This window comes from Cariama cristata, unplaced genomic scaffold (genome assembly GCF_000690535.1).
Source record: "Cariama cristata isolate BGI_N322 unplaced genomic scaffold, ASM69053v1 scaffold15756, whole genome shotgun sequence".
Classification (NCBI taxonomy): domain Eukaryota; kingdom Metazoa; phylum Chordata; class Aves; order Cariamiformes; family Cariamidae; genus Cariama; species Cariama cristata.
Genome location: NW_009622819.1, coordinates 20564 through 41909, shown reverse-complemented (window position 1 = coordinate 41909; position 21346 = coordinate 20564). Strand labels below are relative to the sequence as shown.

At 44.2% G+C, this 21346-nt stretch overlaps 1 protein-coding gene across 1 annotated transcript; it reads right to left on the bottom strand.

The window, feature by feature from the left end:
• Positions 1 to 5097: 5097 nt before the first annotated feature.
• Positions 5098 to 20873, bottom strand: COMP (cartilage oligomeric matrix protein). The gene is made up of 19 exons (XM_009702503.1): positions 20729 to 20873; positions 18499 to 18584; positions 16248 to 16299; positions 13909 to 14081; positions 12504 to 12641; positions 11635 to 11712; positions 11328 to 11486; positions 10669 to 10773; positions 10389 to 10496; positions 9780 to 9939; positions 8388 to 8506; positions 7893 to 7945; positions 7264 to 7457; positions 6661 to 6839; positions 6390 to 6438; positions 5941 to 6137; positions 5627 to 5799; positions 5313 to 5452; positions 5098 to 5144 (listed from the first exon to the last, which is right to left on the bottom strand). The coding sequence occupies exons 1-19, from the start codon at positions 20802 to 20804 to the stop codon at positions 5098 to 5100; spliced, it is 2286 nt and encodes a 761-aa protein (XP_009700805.1). The 5' UTR covers positions 20805 to 20873.
• Between the last annotated feature and the right edge of the window lie 473 nt (positions 20874 to 21346).

The following is a 21346-nucleotide window of genomic DNA, read 5'->3' as shown; positions in this document are numbered from 1 at the left end:
GGCCTTGCTGTGCTGGGAACTGGTGGGTGCTGAACATGCTGGCAGATGGCAGTTGCTGTCTTGCAGTATTCGACTTCTGCTCGATGTTTTCAAAACCCTGAGAGGCTGGGAGGGAACACACACAGTTAAACAACTCCCATCCTACCTTGATGTCATCTCCCGGTCTACCTTAGGCATTAGAGAATCCTTCAGTAAATAAATCGGGACAAACAGAACTGAGATCGCAACAGACACTCTCAGCATGTGAACGGAGAGACTGCAGCTCCCTCCCTGCTCTTGTCTTGAAATTGATGTTCTTCAAGTGGGAGCTGTATTTGAGCCTTGTATTAAGACACTTAACGAACAAAGGAGGTGTCACTCAGCTTCCAAAGTGTCTCTGAAGATGAGACAAAACCAAAATAGTTGGTGCTTCTGCTGGAGAAACGCAAGTCTCGGAGTCAGAGACCGTGAAGGCTCCTGAGACGCTTGTCCAGAAGAGAGCCCGTTCAGATCTGGGTTTTGTCGTTTGCAGGGGGCCGAACCGTCCCAGGCCCCGGCACACCGGGCTCTCTGCGAGAGCAGACCCACTCGCGCACTTTAAAGGTCTCCTTTAAAGCCGGTATTTACCCCGTCCTTTGGGAGATGACGCCTTGCGGCACAAGGAAAGGAGGGGATTGCTCTGTCACGTTGCTTTCGGGCCGCTGGTCTCTGAACCACTCTAGCGGAGCCGCTGCCGGACAGCGCGTACATCGGATAGGATTTTGCCTGGCTCTAAGCTCCGATTCATTCACATTTTCTGTGTTGAACATAGTTACAGCCTCGTGCGGGTAAAGCTTTAAAATCTGTCGAAGGGCGCCCTGTTCTGCAAGTCAGCTGAGAGGTTTTTAATTGCGGTTGGGATTTTTAACTAGGAAAACGTAGAGTTACAGGGAAGCGTGTCTTCTGCCCCTGGGAGTGTTATTCTCTACCAGATGCAAGTTTTGCTAAATCTTTAAAGATTATTCTGAGACCTGTGCAGATTCATCCACCCTTCGGTCCTTCCCTTAAATGTAGAATAGAAGTTTTTTCCCCTCAATACGCTTAAATTGTCATAATTGAGTAACGGTAACGGGAAGCCTTGGGTGAGGCTTCAGCTGGTGGTAAGAGGTTTATATTTGTAATGAATCTCGACTAAATCTGTCAAAGTAGGGCAGGGCTTTGGATGTGGAGGCGGTCGGAGCTGGGATCGCTGAAAGGACAAAGTACAAAGGGACGCGCCGGAAAAGCGCTGTACGTGCTCTGGCGTGCTGTACGCCTGCTCTCGGGGTGCTGTACCTCGCGCTGCCTTTGGAACTGCTGTACCTGTGTAGTGAAATGTAAAGATCGTTTGTACGCGTCCTAGGGATTATTCAATCCAACTTTTTTATACTGTGGTGTACAAAAAAAGGGATGAAAGGTCTCCATTTACAAGTCTAATTTAAGAACTGGTTTCTGCAACTGGAGTAGTGGAGTTGTCAGTATTTCCGTCAGAAGTTTTATAGGCTTAAACTGGCTCCTAGAAATTGAGCTGCGTTATACCGTACAAAGGGCAATTTTTTAAATTCAGTGAAATCTGCTCTGGCAATTTGTCAAGAAAGAAAAGCAAGCAGTTCTCAAATATCCTTGCTTATGTTTAATGTCACGAGTCTCCGTTTGAAAGGAAGAGATTAAGCTTGCCTCAATTTTGGAATCTCTTAAGACATTAAATACAGAGAAGATAAATAGGTAAAGCTTCTGTCCTTGCAAAGTAGATGATGACTGTAAGAGTTATACGATAATATTTATGGGGCAAAATGTTGGGGGGGGGATAGGGCTTGCTTAAACAAAACTTTACTGGATCCCAAATGTTGATGGCATGAGCATCAACACAGTCGGAAGATAACCGTGTGTATAAATATACCGTGTACACATCCACCAGTCTTTGGTCGGCATTATACTGCGTAGTAATTAAAATACTGTATTTCAGTCAGCTATTAACTAATGAGACGGTAGATACTGAGGTTTTCTTTGGGGGAGGAATTAGAGCTTTTAGATACTTTTTCTTCTGACCTTAACGGAGCCCTCATCTGCGGAAGGATTCCTTGTAGAAGAAGTGGAAGTTAAATGTATTAGTACTCATGAAGGGAAAGTTTGATTTTAATAAAATTCAATACAGCTGCTTTTGGCAGCTTCTCTCACAGACTGGCAGCTAAAAACAACTTTATGTAGTTCATTGAGCTTGGGGGAAAAAATGTCAGATTTATGCATTTTCAGAGACAGTATAATATACTGTTCTGTACAAGCTAACTTTTTCTATTAAACTAAGTTGTGGATTATTTCACTGATATATGCAATCCTATATACAGCTACAGCGTTGGTGGCACAGGAACTCTGGAAAAGTTGTCCCTGCAACATAAAACTTTTATTTATTGTGTTTTTCTAGAGATAAAGTGGAAAACTGAAGTTGGCTTTAAGTGTTTGCAATCTGAGAAATGATGTGAAAAAAAGCAGCTCAACTAAATGTACATTCTTTTCAATCTTTTTTTTTTTTTGTGTGAAGGCTTTTGTCTTTGTATCTTTGCATTATTTGTAAATGAAATGTAATAAAAGTTCAAATGTTTTTGTCTCTGGCTGCTTGGCTTTTTCTTCGTTTCATTTGTCTTTTGTTTGCTTTTTGACTGATGGTTTTCAGTGTTGAAATATTGGTGTTTTCAGGGCTCATGTTTATAAAGAAACAGCAAAATCAAATTAATTTGATTAGCTGGCTTCTGAACAGCTATGAAAACTGAACTCTCTTTTACTCTGCAAGAGGAAACTGCAACTGATCTAAAAGTTGCACAGCATTGTGCTAAGTCTCGAAATTGAAACTATTTCCAGAAGTATTCCCCGAGTTCTGAAGACTGTTGGTGACGGCGTGATGATTGTCTCTGCTTTACTTAAGTCAGAGCCTGGGTCACGTTTCTGGTCACTGCTGCAGAGCTTGCGAGCTTTCTGGGGTGAGGAGAGTCGTGTCTAACCGCGTTGCTGGATTTTTTGAAAGAGAAAAGGAGTGTGTAATTGTTCAGACTTGCCTAATTAGACTGTCGTACGTGCATGCTTTAACAACGGGGTGTAGCTTTCACCGCAGTGAATCTTGCCTTAGGTTGGTCAGCAAGGTAAGTAGAGCCAGTGATGAAAAAAGTTTTAGGTTACTAAGGGAGCTGGGACAGAACGGCCAACTCCCTCACCTTGGGCAGTTCTTTCATAGCGCTTTTGAATGGAGTCCGGCTTTTTCTGATACTGTTTTATGCTCGTCTGTGGGAAAAGTTCATCTACAATCAGTACTCTGACCTGAGGGACAGGTGTGCTGGGGAGAAAGCTGCTGTTCTGGTTGAACGTTTTGTGTGAAGCGTAACAAAGTGGATCGGCAGCAAGGCTGAGTGAACGCCCGTGACTTTCCAGTGACCAGTGTAAGCAAAAGGTAGTTTATTTCTGCTCGCAGCTTGGAAACACACCATCGCTGGTTGTATCCACCTTGGAATCAGTTTCTTAGAGGCTATACAATGTCCCTTCAGTACTTAAAGCTATTTTGTATAGGAGATATTCTATTCTGGACTGCCTCATCTGCATTTTTTCCTGTTGGGGAAAGAAAACTTAGTGGCTGTTTTCCTGATGGTCTTAGAATGGCAAAGGGAGATGTTCTCTAAGTGCTGTGATCAGCAAGCAAACCATCTCTCAACGAGCCAGTTAGCAAAACTAGCGTTCTTTTGACAGTTCTCTGCTTACGCTCTTGCCTCCGGAATGTGAAATTCAAATGCACATAGCTGTGGAGACCCGCACTTGGTAAAGTGCAGCTTTTGCCGTCGGCTTTCCCAGAGGAGAGGAAAAGTTGTGTTCACACCTTGCTTGTTTGGTAACATTTTGCAGAAGCAGCACATCCAGTGTACGGTATTTATCGTATGGCCTCATGCCAGAGTGGAATGTCTGTCTAGCTGGCAAAACGGCACTGCTAAGTATTCGGCAGGAACTGCCTCTGATGAAGCCACGAGCAAATCTCCTGAAGCCCTGAGCAAGTTTCAGTACAATTAACGTGAAGCACCTTGCAAAATTTAGGTTTTATTCTCTCTCTAGGCAGACTGGAATGCTGCTAGGTCATTGTTTACCTGGAAGGGACTGGGGATTACTGTAGTGCAGGATTTGGGACTTTCCAGGTTACCAACTATAGAAACCCTGTGTCTGCTGTTCCCAGCTCAGGTGAGCACCCGTGACACTAATGGCTCCGGTTGTCCCAGTTCCTCGGCCGTCTATTTGTGGGAGTCCTGGCATGGTGTCGTAAGACAAAATCGAGCATAAAGCTTTCATTTATTGTTCCAAAACTAACTGCCACTTACAAGAACCAGGTAGGACGGTCTAACGAGAGGGAGGCTCTCGAAAGAAAGAGTGGCCCTGTGCATTTGTCCTGCTAAGAACATCATTAATTCAGCTGAGGGCTCTCTGGCAGTACTATTGCTTTCAGCTTTTGAGGGTTTCTGTGTTACATATCTGCATCGAAAAAGTTTCAGAAGAGGAAAAAGCAGCATGCACATGACCAAGAAGAAGTCTAGTATTTATTATCCAACATTCCAGAACAAAGGTATTCTCCTTAAAGTGCTTTTTTTTAAATGTTTTGTGAGCAACTTGTACATAGGCTGCTCTCTGTGTCCTTTTCAGACTAGTGCTGGGTTTGCTTTGCTGTAGGACTTGAAAAGGAAAACAACATTCACACTTGAGAGCCTTTGAGTAGGGAAAAGATCCCTGGGAATCATCTACGCTAAACTTACTCGAACAATTCCAGCTACTGCAGGTAGCTTCTCAGCACATCTTTTTCCACGTAGCGTAGAGAACCAGTGTTTACAGCAGCGCAAGCTTCTGTTCACACTTGCTGTCTACACCTCTGCCGTTCCAGTAGGTTTTCGTAGCGTTTAAAGAAAGTTGCTGTTGTAGAAAAGATGCCAGATAATGCATTGCATTGACACTTGGTGCCGTGCCGAGTGCAGTGGTACGTTACTTACAGTTCTTTATACAGTATACCAGAGCAATAGTGGGGCAGCTGAGCATGTTTTTTTAAAGCAAGTTTGGCTGGACAGACCTTTAAATCGGAGGTTAGTCTTGCTGAACTCTAAATGTTTCATAGTCTTCTGGAATGGTGTCTGAGGAGGACGAGATTAAAGCAAACATAGATCAGAAGTGCAAGCAGAAATGAAAAATAGGATGTCATGCAGTAGCTTATTCTATTACAGTTGTACATTTAGACTATCTGAGAACAAATTAACATCTTGAAAGCAAAATGGCAAAAATGACTTTCCAAACTAACTCACCATTGCAGCGGTAACGCAGGTTTGACCAAATAATGTTCTCTTGGGAGAAGCAGAAGACTCCCAGGCGTCCTCCTCGCATAGTTGTATCAAGGACAACTCCAGTGTCTGCTACTAATTCAGGGCCTTCATAGAAGCGAGCTCTAGAAGAGTAAGTGTGTGCAGGACACGAACATGAGACATTTGCTACACCCTTGTAGCAATAGTTCCTCAGTCAGGCACTCTCCCTCCTCGTAACTACAAGCCTGCACTAGAGATGCTGCTTTTGTGTGTTAAACTTCCACTCAGCTATGCAAAGGAAATTGTAAACCCCTCACCTGATGTATCCGACTTGAGGCCGATGTTGCAGGAACCAGCGGTAAGAGGTCTTGTCCTTCCAGCCGGAATTGCGAGGGTCTTTCCACAGCAGTTTGACCTGGTCTGTGGTGTCTCCAGTGTGCCAGAGAGAATTGCGGAGATACTCACCTGGGCCTGTTTTAGATTTCACTGCCTAACACAGAGAAGACAGGTAAAATGCACGGATAAAGGATTGATTGACCATAGCTGCTTGCCCCACTGTACATGTGCAAGCACCACAGCTAAGAAAAAGGCCAAAATCCTCTACTGAATTCTTTTTCAATGGCAGCTTTACCTTCAGTTGAATTCCAGGTTCTGCTACTGCTCGGAAGGGGTTTGCCTGCCAATACGTCTGTTCCATCTGCTTCCACATGACCACATAAAAGCTAGAACTGTCCTGGTAGCCAAATATGAAGCCAGCGTAATCATCGTCTGTGACAGTGTTGACGTGGAATGTGCCCTCAAAGTCCACTCCATTGAATGCTGTGTAACCTGTAATTGGTAGGAAAACAAATACTCTCTATTCTAAGACAAAAAGTAGATCCATGTCTTTCCAGATTCAGATGGGAGAGGTGGATTTTGCTAAGCCAAATCTGAAGACTCTGCCCACTACAGAAAATATTTTCCCAGGAGGTAGATGATGGAATCATTAAGTAGTGTCTGAAAGACTTGTAAAAGCTGCACTGAGAAAGTATGTAGTTAATGAGCGATAATTTTCCAATACGACAAAAATAAGTGCCTTACCTACAGCCAGGCCAGGATCGCTGTTCATGGTCTGGACAATTTCCATGCCCTGAGAAAGATGAACGTTGACTCATTAGTACAGTTCCAAACGTACTAACTTTACTCTTGTTAAGCGATCAGGGGAGAGGTACACCAGGGGTGAGGCCCTAGGATTCAGACATTGTGGAACAGTACCTTTAAGCCTGTGGAGTCTTTTAATGAAAACTGCACCCAGTTTGGTACAGGCCTGTTCCCACCTGACTCAGTAGCCCGTCCTGGAGCAATCTCGTACCTGGTTGAGGACAATCCAGTTGGGGTCAATCTGTGCATCACCCTCAGGGTCCAATACAACTGTCTGGAAAGCCCTGAAGTCTGTTAGTGTCACTTCTGCGTTCTCTGGGCACACATCAATTCTGTCAATCACCATGTCTCTGTCAAAGTCATCTTCACAAAGGTTTCCCACACCATCACCTGAGAGCACAATAGAAGAAAAAGAGTAACGAGCTTTCATTAATTTCTCCTACCCTTTGCACCCGAGTTTTACTCAGCTAGCTCTTGGCTAGCACAGTTTAAGGTAGCCATGTCCATGCAAGGTTAAGAGGTGTTCAGAGCACTGGTACACTCTTCCTTTAAGTCAGTTGCAAAGAAACCTGAGGCTCCTCTTGCTTGCAGAGATGCTCTGAACAGAAGAAACACCTCAAATCATAGATGCTTCTGGAAGCGAACTTTTCCCAAATATGAGCCTGATGTCAGGCTTATTGGAGATCTGAAAATGATGTCTCAAGTCAGTACTGAGAAGATCTTAATTCCTGTCTATAGAGGTCAAACTGATATGCATTGGCCACCGAGAACGAAAGACCCCCAAGCAGAGCTACCGTGCATCCATTTCCCTTACCGTCTGAGTCTTCTTGGCCAGGGTTAGGGACAAGCCGACAATTGTCAGGGCCTGGAGGTTTCTCATCTGGAATCCCATCATTGTCATCATCATCATCACATTCATCTCCCAGCCCATCATTGTCTGTGTCCACCTGGGAGCTGTTGGGCACTGACGGGCAGTTATCCCGTGTATCTTGGTGGCCATCCCCATCACTGGTGGAGAAAATTACCGGTAAAGATGATCCACTGACATGTGCTTTTAAAATAAGCATGCAACACCTTTCTAGGAGCTGGGTTCCTCAACAGGAACAGCAGAAGTTGGTGATTTTAGCCTTATGAAGTATTAAGCTATTAGTTACACCGACAATAGATCAGAATTCCCTGCTGTAGTGTATGAACAAATCTGTAAGCGGTAGCTGATGACGAGCAAGCCTGCTGTCAGCAAGGTTACATCCTCTAGTCTGTGGTCCATACTTCCACTGGCAAGTTCTTTTGAGGTCTGAAGAAAATTCCACCTCTCTTAACCTCTGTCTTTTTATCGGATAAGGCCAAGCCAAGTTGTCACAGAGTAGCCAACGCGTGCCTTTTTCTCCCTCCATCCCCAAGATTTCATGCAACCTAAGTATAATTTTTGCAGGAAGCTCTCACCTGTCCTGGTTGGTGTCACAGACATCTCCCACTAGATCATGATCGGTATCTTTCTAGTAAAACAAAGCAATAATAATTTAAACTTTCCATAGATCAAGAGGAGGATTAGGCAACAAAGGGAACAAAGAGAGGTGTTAGCCTCAGTGCCATGGTCACTCTGATTGAAAACAGAGCTGACAACAGTGGGGGAGTTCCTTCTGCAGGATTTACAAGTCACCCTGATGAATTCAAGCAGCACTATTTCTAAACACAGATGAACAGGGTAGGATGAGAGATGTCCAGAGTGCAAGGTTTCCTCTCTGACTTACTCTTCTACACATCAGGACATTTGATCTCGAGGGGCTGTACTTTTGTACTGCAGGATTGCAGCTAAAATTTGCAAGTGGTAATCTTGGTGAGTTACCAGGTATGCACACCTTAGGCAGATGATATGAGCACTGTCTCGAGTGAGAAGAATGAACCGGTAGGACTGCAAAACTGGGAGTGCTTACTTACCTGGTCTGGGTTACTGACTGTTGGGCAGCTGTCACACACATCTCCTACTCCATCACCATCGCTATCTTTTTGATCAGGGTTAGAAACTCTTTTACAGTTGTCCGTTGGGTTTTTGATCCCTGTAAAACACACAAAGCGGACCCATCAAGGCAACAGGGTTATTAAGCTGTATGCAGCAAGATCTCTTTTGGCTGTAAGAGATGGCAAAAATCCAGAACAGTTGAATTCATGTAATAAAGCAACAATTCCAGTTTTTGTGTACGTTTTGCACCCTTTTAATTTAAGTTACATCCTAGCAGCTATGGAAGATGGAAGAGATCAGCAGCAACGGATCTTAAAACATACTTCAGGCTGCATCACGACAGATGTCTGAGCATGCTTGCACGTGAACCGGAGAGGAAATGTCCTTAACTGCATTCCTTAGAGAAAGCTAAAGAACTGAAGAACATGGCTCCAAATTGGCATCGTATCTGTGCAGGAGCAAGCGGCCAAGAGGATGAAGATGAAGCTGTCTGTGGTTCCCTAAACCATGACAGAGTCTTTTTCCTCTAAAGTAGACGTCTATGTAATTATAAAATAAGTCAAGGTTAATCTTGGCTATTTGACAGGGAAGATTTAGACAGTGCCTTTTCAAGGCCCGAGACAGGACAGGAACAATCTAACTGGCAACCTGTATGACTTCACTTCCCGCTTCTCTGCATTTACCTACTACATCAGCAAATGATGCCAGCAGGGAGCTACTTGGCAGGATGTAGCCAGACCCAAACAGCACTAGATGCACTGGAAATACTCTGTAAATAAATATGTATGTCTCAGGCCAGCAGCAGTTGCGATTTCTGGCTTTCGAAAGCAGGCTTTGTGCAAATACAGCATCGTTAGCACACAGACTGTTTCTAAAGCCAGCCAGTTGTTGTTTTTTTTTCCACCCCCAGAAGACAGCCCTGACACATACTGCCTTGAGCCAGTAGCTGCTAACAAACTTGGATATTCCCATACTTCTTCATAAGTTTAAATCGCAGCACAAAGTGGTGTCCTTGTCTGGACTGAGATCAGTTTGCATGGTACATCTTTCTTTCTTAAGTCTGACACAGGTTTGATGTGATCATGCACAAGACGACTGCTAATAAAAAAAACCTGTTAGCACCATCCTGATGATAGATTTTTAAACCCTGCAAGAGCTGAACTGTGAAGGATGCTGGCTTGACTGTTCTTGGCGTCTTAAGAACTGAGCTGTGCTTCATCCCATCAGAAATTAGTTCTGCTCCTGTAAAAGCTCAAGCCTCTGAAGGCTGGCACCCGCCGTGAGGATCTCTAGCTGCGTGCCAAATAGCTTTCTGGTTCTTAGCTCAGTATCTATGCCCCTCTCTGAGGGTACTCTCCAGCTGCTCTTACCATCTCCATCTATGTCATCGTCACACTCATCTCCCTTCCCATCACCATCAATGTCCCGTTGATCATTGTTCTTCACTTGGCGACAGTTGTCACAGGCATCACCAAAGTTATCCTTGTCTACGTTGCGCTGGTCTGCATTGCGTGTGTACACACAGTTGTCCTGCAGGAGAGAGGGACGGGCTGAGGGGAAATGTTTGGCACTGAGCATGCTACTGAGGAGTAAGAAAGACAAAAGTTCCGAGGTGTGTGACCCGCTGCTCTGAGAAACCCAGCAGCCTATCTGCAGCCAGTCTTGGTTTACTCTATTCAGCCTAGTCACTGCCTGTTCAGGGAATACCAGTAGCACCTGAAAATATCTCCAACCAGTGCTTGATCAAGTGAGAGAGTCTCTAATTCTCAGGGGACCATGACTTGTAAAGTCCCTTCAGTGGCATGATCTTCTCTCCTGTCTGCTTGTTTTTAGAGCCTTCAGGCCATCCATATTAAAAGGAAATACTGAAGGCTGTGACCTGCAGGTTCTCTAAATTCACATTAAAGGTGTAGACAGTTGCTTTGCAGGACCTCAGGGTACATTTAGGGATGGCAGAGCTTAAGCATTAGAATTCAAACCTCAGCATTTAATATCCCATCTCCGTCAGCATCATCATCACAGGCATCTCCAATTCCATCCCTGTCTGCATCCTCCTGGCCAGAGTTGGGGACAGTCATGCAGTTATCCTGAAACGAAAGCAACAAAGGCCCTGCTAGCAAGCTGTGCATGTCATTTAGCCTGAGTTTGGAAGGTCTCACCAGCACCCAAGGCCTGCCCTCAATGCCGAATTGCCCAGTTCTGGTTAGGCATTCTTCTGATATATTCTTTCCAACTAAATATGAGACAACTGTATCTTACCTTGCGGCATTTTTTGTCAGAGCAGCGTTGCTTCTCATCAGGGACTCCATCAATGTCCGTATCCTTCCCACAGACGTAGCCGTTCCCTGCCCACCCCACGAGGCACTGGAAGACAGCAGATAAACAAAATGAGGCTGCCGGTGAGTTCCCTGATGGCCGTATGCCTCGAAAATTGAAGGCTTTACATGAGAACCAGCACAAAACATTGCTAATCCAGGTACACAACGCTCTACAGGAAAAATATTGTCTGGAAGAAACATTTATGCTGTAAATAGCATTTTAAATAGCTCAGATACAAGCTCTCTGTTTGTTCCTGAGATTATAAAGACAGATGCAGCAGCAAAACTTCTTGGCTCCAACAGGTTGCTGAGCAGTGCTACTCCCTGCCTAGCTGTGTGTCATGTTCCATGACTGACAAATTTGTAGCGTTTCAGGCAAAAAACAAACAAACACGGGTGGATCTGAGGTGCCAGGAGCAGTCCACTTCTCCAGAGAGCACTGAAAAGGAGATTGCGGTAGCTGAGGTGTTAACGGGGAGCAGGTCTGTGTCGGGAAGGCACGCTCTCCAGGAGAGGGCAGTGGCAGACCCAGGAGAGCAAGCACAGCGCAAGGGAAACCCGAGTCAGCAGACCCCCCTCGCAGGGAGGTTTGGGCCTTACCACGCAGGAGAGGGACCCGTCACGCTCCACGATGCACTGTGCCTTCTCGTGGCATGGACTAATTTCACCATTAGGGCAGCGTCTCACTGTCTGGCTCTTGCAGCCAGTGACTTGATCCCCAACAAAGCCAGGCTTACAAGCCCCGCACTTGTACGATCCCTGCAAGAAAACAATAGGGAATTGACTATAAAATGAGTCCTGGCAAAGCTTTGCCGTAACCTTCCTCAGCGCCTGGATTGCCACAGCTAACGGAGGCCCCAGAGCCCAGGGAAGAGAGATCCACTTGAGGCTTTCCAGTAATATTTACCCGTGTATTGATGCAGATAGAGTTTGGGACACAATTTCTGGCAGCACCTGTCTCGCATTCATTGATGTCAGTACAAACCTGCCCAGGAAGAACAAAATTGGCATTAACTTCACTCTTAAGCAGATACCACATCAGATTGCAGAATTAAGCCATCACTAGATGCAGAAGCAAAGCCCCTGATACACCTTACTAGGACTCACAGCTCAAAGTTTTCCTTCAGACAAGCTCGAGCCAGGTCCCAGCAATACTCCTGACCCCAGGCAAGCTGTTCACCCTCTACAGAGTCACCAGAGATTTTAGCCTGGCAAAATAGCTTAGCTCTGAGCTGCGCTGTCAGAGTATCTCCTTACTGTAAAAGGATAGAAAAGAGTCAATGGAGCAAGAAGGTCAAGGACTGTGTCCTGTGACCAGCTAGCAGCTCTCTAAATAACACAAGCCACATGCCATCCCTGCTTTTAGCAGGAATATATTCTTATAAACCATACTAAGACTAGGCTTTTTTTTTTTCCCCCACTTTAATCTGCCTATAGCTGTCAGGGAAGCAGGGAAGAAGTAGCTGCATGAACTCTTCTTTGTCCTAGGATGATGGATTCCCCAGGCTGGCTTCGCAGCCACAAAGGTGTCAGAGATACAACATTCTGTCCAGCATAAATTGAGCAGAGATAAGGTCTTGGAGTGGAGGTTGCTTTGCTGCTGATGTACTAGGACATCCTTGGCAAGTCTCTCCTCTCATTGCATCAGTCTTCCCACCAATACAATGCAGTCATCTTGCATTTCCCTCCCATTTCTTTGAAGGCTCCAAGACCTTTGAATTGCAGTTACAGATGAGTTAATGGCTTCTGAAAGACAGAAATGTTCCTGGGTCTTACCTGTTTGTTGGCCCTGGCATAAGCTAGTCCAACCCCTTCAACCATTTGCCCAGTGAAGCCGGGAGGGCAGGGATCACAGTGGAAGCCAGGGGAGGTGTTAATGCACTGGACCTTTGGGAAGCAGGGGTTTGCATTGCACTGTAAACAAGAAAGAGGTTGTGCAGAACTGTGAGGCAGGCTCACTCAAGGCCAGCTGTGAAGGCAGCTCTCAAAGCAGGCCTTGCTGGGTGAGATCCAGCCATTGTACTTTTATTTTTAAAGAATAAAACAAAAATGCATAGAAGTTCCTGGCTTTCCTTGCAAGTGGAAAATGCAGCTTCCCCATCTCAGTTGTTCTCCCAAGTTCCAGTATGTGCAGACAAGTAAAACAAATCAACTTTCAGGACTAATTCTTCTTAGGTGACATCAATTGCCGAGGCAAAGAGCTGGCTTCACTTCACACTTTCCTCCCTGGCAGTCTCTGAATCCAGAGAACTGGAGGATTTCTTACACTGGTTTTGAAAGACAAGAACAGTTGTTTGTTTACTGCTCTGGGAAGCAATTGTCTTTCCAAAGTTGCTGTTAATGCTTGCTTTATTTTCTCCAACACTTCATTATTTTCACTGAATTCTTATGCTCTGTACTGGCAGATGCATTACATTAATACAGTAGTTCCCACGTTTTGGTGACTAACGGATTATCATCCATCTCAAAGTCTCTCACAGACCCTTTTAACTTCAGCAGGTTTTCAAACTGAAATGCTCTAGAGGTGATACAGCTTTGCAAGACACTTAGAGTTGCTGGGTGGACTAATCAGAGAGCATAGGGCTATGGTTTGGGAATCACAGAACTAAGGAGTCTTATGGACACACAAAATTAATGGTTGAGTAAAGCTTTGCATATACACAGAGAGTAAACTTGATGGAATGCCACACTTTCTTTAAAAAAATAAACAGTATCTGCCTAGCAAGGTTTGATTTAAAGGCAGAAGTAAAGCAATACAAGTAGTCTGGTAAGATTTATAGTATAAAGGACTATACAGGAAGCATTTCATTCTGTTCCACACATCATAAATCTTATCTCTAACAACTCAACCATTAGCTCAAAAGATTGTAAAACCAAAAGGGACTGTTCTGGTCTTCTAAACTCACCTTCCTGTGTGGTACAAACCAAACCATTTATTTTGTTTGAGCCTATGTACCTTTTAGAAAGAAATGCCTAGCTAGACTGGATATAAGCCCAACATGGAACAGAGCTTAAGGGAGGGTGAGATACAGACTTCCTTCCAGTGAAATGATGTTTCTGTTGAACTTCAGCTCCTAGAGGAATTGCAAGATTTTTCTTTATAACCACAAGACAAACCTGCAATACTCCAAGAAAAGTGAGCCAGTTTTGTAATTTCCAGCCTGTCCTACTTGTTTTTTACCTCATTGATATCTGTGCAGTGGGACCCATTGCCCGAATAACCTGGGGGACAGGGTCCGCAGCGGAAGCCAGTGCCAGTCTCGGTGCAGGCCACGCCAGGGAAGCAGGAGTTTGGGAGGCATCTGTTAAACCGTGTCACGGTGATGACAGGGCCCGTCGCCTCAGTGTGCATGCCTAGAGGACAAGAGGAATGTTAAGAACAGAGCTGTCCTGGCCAGAGACTATCATCAGGTGGTCCCATTGTCTCAGAAGATACCAGTGTGCTTCACATACAGCACATTTCCTCACATCCTTTCTGCGAGTTGAGCAGTTGTAGATCTATTTTGTAAATGGAGAAAAATGAAGCCAGAAGCAGAAGTTTGACAGATTTCTGAGTTAGAGCAGACAAAAAATAAATAAGAAACCCCAGAAGTCTTAGCTCCCAGTCCAAAACTCTTGTTGTGCCACCCTCCTTGTTGGTGTCATGCCCCTGTTTTCGGAGTTCCACAGAGATCACTTCTCTCCCTGGTTCCTCCATAACTACACCTCACTGGTGGTATGGACTCAGGCACTTGGCTGAAGCAGAACCCACATAGGCTTAAATCCGAGAAGTATTGTGGAGGGCTGTCAGCCAAAACCTCTGCTGTAGAAGGCAGGCATGTTAAACAGGTCAGCTTGGTTCGTAGCAGGAACACACTCACATCAGGCTTAGATAAGGCTTTCACGCTATAATGTTATGCCTAATATGCTACCTGTTATCTCCACAGGGCTAGGAAACCTCACTTCATCCTGGCAGATGAGAAATCAATGTGTTATTCAGGCATTCATCACTTCTAGGCTGGAATACAGCAATGTGGTCTATCTAGGCGTGAAGTACTCTGTGTGACGCGTAGAAAATTCTAACCCATACAAAATGCTACAAAATGCAGTCCTATTCAGAAGCATTCTAAACACATCAAGCCTGTCCCCACATTGCTGCACACCAGCATCCCTGAAAGTTTTAGGCCAAATGCCACGTTTTTGTCCTTATCCTCATGACCTGACTCACAGCACAAGAGAACTTGCAAAATTAATCTGTATGGGATGCAGAACTTCACTGAAGGGCAGTTCAAGACTGCGAATAAACTTTCCCAGGATCTAGAATTGTCACAAGTGTCCCACACCCACTACTCTGAGTGGCAAGGACACTTTTTGCTCTCGCTTTCTCCAGCTTACAAGCCCAACATAAAAAACCTGAAACAAAACAAACCAAAAAACACTAGTCTACCACCACCAGCAGCAAAATCTTCACTAAAACCAAGGCTTCCTCTCTTCATGCTTCTCTTTCTGAGAAACAATGAGAGAAGCACACTACTGATGTGAGTCACATTGTTCAATGCATGACTAAAAGAGGCTCAAATTCTACAGTAAGGAGTACAGGAGAAGAACGCATATAAAGCAGAACAGCAAGTAGAGAATGCAGAAATTGAGTGACAGAGAAAGTTCAGGACAGTTTTATGAGCAAATTATTAAAACAATTGCTGTGGATGAATGCATTTCTGTACTGCAGGTCCCAGAAGCTTTGGCTAATCTATTTTCCAGCACAAGTACAATCTCTCCAAATACAGAAATGGTTATTGCTCCACCCTTGGAGTGTACTGGCAAATAATAGAGCACCTCCAAAACCCATGCTTTCTGAAAGCCACACATACTGGAAGTTAAGTTCCAGCCTAGAAAAAAACATTTATTGGGGAGCAGAGGGCAAGATTTATATGGGAAAATTTATGACCCTGAATCCTCTGTTAACATCTTTGCTTGGATGGTGGCAGCTCTAGGATGGGAGGAATAACAGAGCAATGCCTCTTGGGGGTGATGTTCTCTTCCACTTGCAGCTCAGGAGTGGCCAACTATATCCCACAGGATACCCAGTGTGCATTCCCAGGCAATTCTAACATCGGCTATGGCCTGGGTTATTAGGAGACGTGGTTGTGCAGCTTTCCACGCTAAAATGCAGCTACCCTGAGAAGTACAGCTTGGTATGTCCCAAAACCACTAAGAAAGCTTATTTCAGAAATAGTGGAAGTAAGCGAATGCTGGGATTTTGCTGGAAGGAAAGATAAGCTTTTTAAGGCTACTTCTGCACCCCATGCTCAGGAAAGGGGTAATGGCTTCAGCTGCCATTGAACCATGAGAACAGGATGGAACACTGGTCCATGCATGCAGAATGTTGTGGGGAAAAGAAAGCATCCCTAATATTGATTGAGTGAATATTGTTTCCTTTGGGGAGATGGTCACAGGTAGCATTTTACTACTCGTTTGGACACAAAGGTATGAAGGACTTGGAGGAGGCAGTTGAACATAGGACTTAGCTCAGTAACTCACCACAGGCATCACACTCCATGACTGTATTCTTCAGGAATGTTATCTCCTTAATCTAGAAGAAAACAAGAACCATCACTTAGCCCAAGGCTGAGTTTTGCTCCCACGCAAACGAATAGCCCCACTGCCAGAAAACAGGGTGCCTCTGAGACTGCACAGCTACTTACAAACAAATTAACTCTCACCCCAAAGTCTATGTTGCAGACTTTCTGGAAGCTGAGGTGGCTTGTATTCCCTGCAGTAAGTCACTCCCTGCTGTGGTGTTTCTACAGGCTAACTTGGTAATACTATTCTGTCAGAGATGCAGGAAACACTTCACTTGAATACACAGAAACAAGTGTCAGAGAGAAAGAGAAACTGACTTTGTGTCTTCTACTCTAGAAGATGCAGAACTAGTGGTCCTAGAGAGGCCTGGTTTATCTGCAGTCCAGGCACGGCATAAGTCAAGTCAGGAGGAGGTTCCCCTGTGAGCCATTTTTGCAGATATATTAATAATCTCTGACACTGCTTATGCCATTCTTTGGCCGTAATGCCCTTGCCATGAGGATATTTAGAATCTATTCATGAAAGCTCTTCCCTCCAGACTGCCTCTGATCTCCTCTAGGCTCCTGTTCCTTCAAGCTTGCTTCAGTAGAGAGACAGATAGTCTGTAGCATCGGCAGTGCAAAGATGCTCTTCCTTTGGTGGAGAAAGGAATACAGGACAAGCACAAGTAAGCATGTCAGCCTCAAGCTGACATTTGTATGTCTCTCTAGCATCTCAGATAGCAATCCTAGCAGGCTTCTTTCCTGCAAAAGCCTTACTGGCTGTCTACAACTGATGCTCAGGACCACTCCTCCACACCCTGTTATGTTTCCACAATTAAGTAATTTCACTTCCACAAAGGCTTCCATTCATGTCTCTCTGCCAGCTCCCAAGTATAAGAGCAAGCTTTCATTCTATGTTAGATTCTCTCCTCCCTCCAACACAGCCTGGGGTCATGTATTTTGACTAGTTAACGCAGAGATAGATCTAACCCAAATCCCCAGAACATCTCCCATTAGAAGTGGGTGACAGAGAGCAGAATGGAGAATTCGGAGCGCTGCTAATGAATATCAGTGGTTCCTTTGTGCCCAGAATCCTTCAGCCTTTGGCTCAGAAGAAGAGATCTGGTCTTTTATTGTTATGCCTTTTGCCATCCCTATTGCCAACATCCCAAGATGCTGAATCAAGGAAAAGTAAGTTTTAGAAAATCTTTGCACAGATTAAGAAATTATGAACTGCCACCTTGGCTTTCCAGTTGTATATGCAAGCTTGTCTTCTGAAGAAGAGTTTTCTTGAAAGCGCTGTTGAGAAAAAGACCATGGATAAAAAAAAAAAAAAGTAGGTGGCAAGAGCAAGAGAAGGAACAAATAGAAAACCTGTATGGAGAAGCAGTGCTAAGCTGGAAGGGAATACTGGAAATCATTGCTTGAGGCTGCCAGGAACCATGTCTGACCTGATTCCTAGTAAACACTGGGTATTTATGCAGCAGCCTGAAATGTGAGAGTAACTCAATGCAACAGATGTTTTTGCAGATTAGAGGCCGCCCAGTTTGCACTGGCACAGGGACCTGTCTGCCATTCCAATTATCTGGCAGGCAGAGGCTACTGCCCTCAGCTCCCAGAGCGGATAAAGGGAGAATGGAACCTTTTTCTATACTTAAAAGAGAGTTGACCAGACAAACCACCATCTCCTTGTTAAAGTGGGAAAAGATCTAAGCACCCAAGAAGTTCCAAATTCCCTAAGAAACTACTGGAGCCAGAAAGGCTTAGGATTAAAACAACAAGTTTTTTTGAATACAGAGCTTGTTTAGACTCCATATGACTTCCCCTTCCAGGACCCTAATAGATGGCTGAAAGGTCTCTTCCATCTTCCAAGTTTGGACTCTACTGATTTTATGAGCCCACAAAACCAAGGAAAAAGTGACTTCTTTTTCCAGTTAAATATATACCCACTCTGTGTGCGTGTCTTTTTTTAAGAGTTCATTCTCCATGTAGGCTGTTTTTCAGCAGAAGTGGTTCTAAGGAGCAGATTTTGGAATTCTAATGAATCTACTTCATCTCAGAATTACAGATCTGATTGTGCAGCCACCTCTTGATTCTGGTTTGCAGCGCGATAATTCTATTGCTCATTTCACTTAATGCAAGCAGCAGCCCCCCCAATTCCAGAACTCACAGGATCCCGAGATCTCTCTTGCACAACATACAAGGAATTAGGTCCCTTTCGCACTTACCTGCTGTTTCAGCAGGTCTCGAACTTCCATTAGCACACGGTTAGTTTCTCTCATCTCTTCCAGCATTTCTGGCCCAATTTCACCTCCTAAAAAACCTAAAGTGATTGGGAAAAACACAGAAGAGCCATTAGCAGTACAAACCAACCAGTATTATAAACTTCAGCTTAATACTGAAGATACAGACTCCTCCAGACCAGTCTCTGCCAGTTCCCAACTAGAAGCTTGCTGGGATGAACAGAGACTTGCACATGGGGTAGAATTTACTCCGGGCTGGGCAGACAGTGATAATCACCCATGCCTGTCAGGTAGGTAACAGTTACCCCTCAGCAAACAAATTGGCCTGGGAGTTTGGCAGTTGTGGTAGCTGTTAATCTGGCATGGTCTCTGCAGTTCACACATAGGAAGGCTCTGCTGCCAAAAGAAGCAAATTAATAATTCAGTGCTGTGGAAGTTGCTATGAAGGGCACCGCTAAAGTAAGGCTCTTTGCTGAGTCTATCCTAAACGTGCTGCCAAGCACTGAACGTGGAAAACCGGCACATCAGCAGTTGCCTTGCCTGTTCTCAAGGTACAGACTTTTTTTCTTGCTGGAGATGGGTTCTTTTTGGGTAGTGGCAGTTTCAAATTGCTGTGTAGTGGCTTTGGGAAACAAAGGATACATCAGCTCATCCATGCGACATCGCAAAAATCCTGTTTAAGCTGTGCTGAACAGAGGATATAAATCATTTTACAAGGTTGTCTAGGGCAGATTAACATGACTTTTGCCTCCCATCTGCTGGATTCTAGACTTGCCTAGTCCTTTGGGACACGTTAAAAGTCTAGTCTATACTCCAGCTTCACTCAAGAAGAATGAATGGAAGTAGCTCATTGTTTCTGGAATTATGTAAGTTTTAAGAAAACCTGAACTATTTAAAAACAATTGGACACAAAGCTCAGCTCTGGTATTCTCCTGCCTGCCATGAGAAAGTACCACCTCATTTCTCTATTTTTTTCTGGATTTATCGATCCTCTAACAGAAGTCACGCCTTGCCTACAGCGTAAGCAAAGCTTTATGAAGAGAGAAATAGCAGTATCTTCTACAAACAGCACTGTGCATTCAGGGAAAAATGAGCTGGAGCTAGGGATCTGCCTCCTTGAGCATGAAGAATTTGCCAGTGCCAAAGGCAGGATGTGAGCCCGTGCTACCGTCTTAGTACAACAACTTCGGCATTCTCATGTGACACATGAGCCTGAAAGCCTCATGGATCTTCCCCACACAGAACCAAGAGGACTCTATGAATATTTGTAACCTCTCCAATACATTTTGGTTTGGGAACTAAATTGAAAGTACCACAAATATGTCATTCTAAGCCAGAAAGACTGAATTAAAGTGACGTTTCTTATTTTATTGAAAACAAGGAGCTTGCACATAATTTCTAACTTCAAACAGAAGTTTTGAATAAGCTCTGCATGAAGGCTTCAGGCAGGCTCCGTTATTGCTGGGAGGAATTTTCCATCCCTAGTAGCAAGATGTAATTTACAATAAAAGTTTGGGGGCTTTTTTAATATTCAAATTCACAATAATGATTCAACCACTCAGGAGTGATTTCCAAGAAAATCTATGCACTTGCAGACATTCCCATTACTATTTATCCTTCTCCATGGACTCATTCTGTCTCCACAAGCATACACCTGAATCTCTGGTACACAGTCTGAGTCTGCCGGATCTCGCAGATCCTCTTTGAGTTGAGCATTCCCCTAATGGGCCATTCAGAGAAGTGGAACCTTTGTAATGAACTTAGCACGGCTACATTCCTAGAAGTCAGGGCTTCCCTGAGCTCTGTCTGCACAAGCACAGAGAATATCCAAGGATCCTGCTATAGGACATTCTGTATGATCTGGTTTTTTGACTTAAATCCCATGCAAAATGCAGATTAATGTAAAGTGTCTCTTGAAGGTCATTACAAAACACAACAAAATTTCCAGTTGCCCTAGAATAAATGTTTTTCCTAAAAAGAACTTCACTACTCAGGAGGGAACTGGGGGGAAAAAAAAATCTAAGACTGAACATTTGCACAGTTAAGCTTCAAGTTTCATGTGAAACTACAAAATCCCTAAACATCGTTTTTAGGCTTCAGTAGACGTATTTGAAATGTTACCTTCTTCCTCATTCCCTTCTGCAAAACATAATTTCCATAGGAGTCTAGAAAGCATATGAGTCCAGAAAATATAGATATAATTAAAATTACTTACCTGCTCTTCTCTGCTGACACGATGAAAAAGGACAAGAGAGGCAGAGCAGAAAAACAAGGGCTAGAGATGAAATCATCTTTGAATCTCCAGGCAGTGTGGATGTATGGGCTCCTCTTGCAACGAATTTTTAACCTGCAGGTTTGCCTCTGCTCCCCATTAATGTCTGTGGTTTGCTATTTATGAAGTTGCATTCCTTCCTCTGAAGTTCTTATTCTCTGATGCTGGACGAGGGGTGGACGTCATTTCTGGCTGCTAGTCCGCAGAGAACGTTACAAAAGTAAACAATATGAGAAACTCATCAGGAGAGTAGTTTAATTTTTTTTTAGATCAGCTTGCACCAAAATAGGTCAGAAAATTCCAGAATTAAATGGATTCTTTTTGGATTGGGGTTTTTATTTCTTCTTCATGGACACAGGATAGACAGATGATTCATAGCCATATCCCTCACAGATTTTCCTTCTAAAACTGCTCACAAGATCACAACAGCTATGAGACATCTGGACTTCACTAGAGTTTCAGAAAAGGCTCTTTAAACTCCCAAAAGGCAGTTTCACCACTTACACTTGGGGCAGAATTATTGAATCGTCTTCCAACTCCAAAGAGGAGCTATCGCATCCT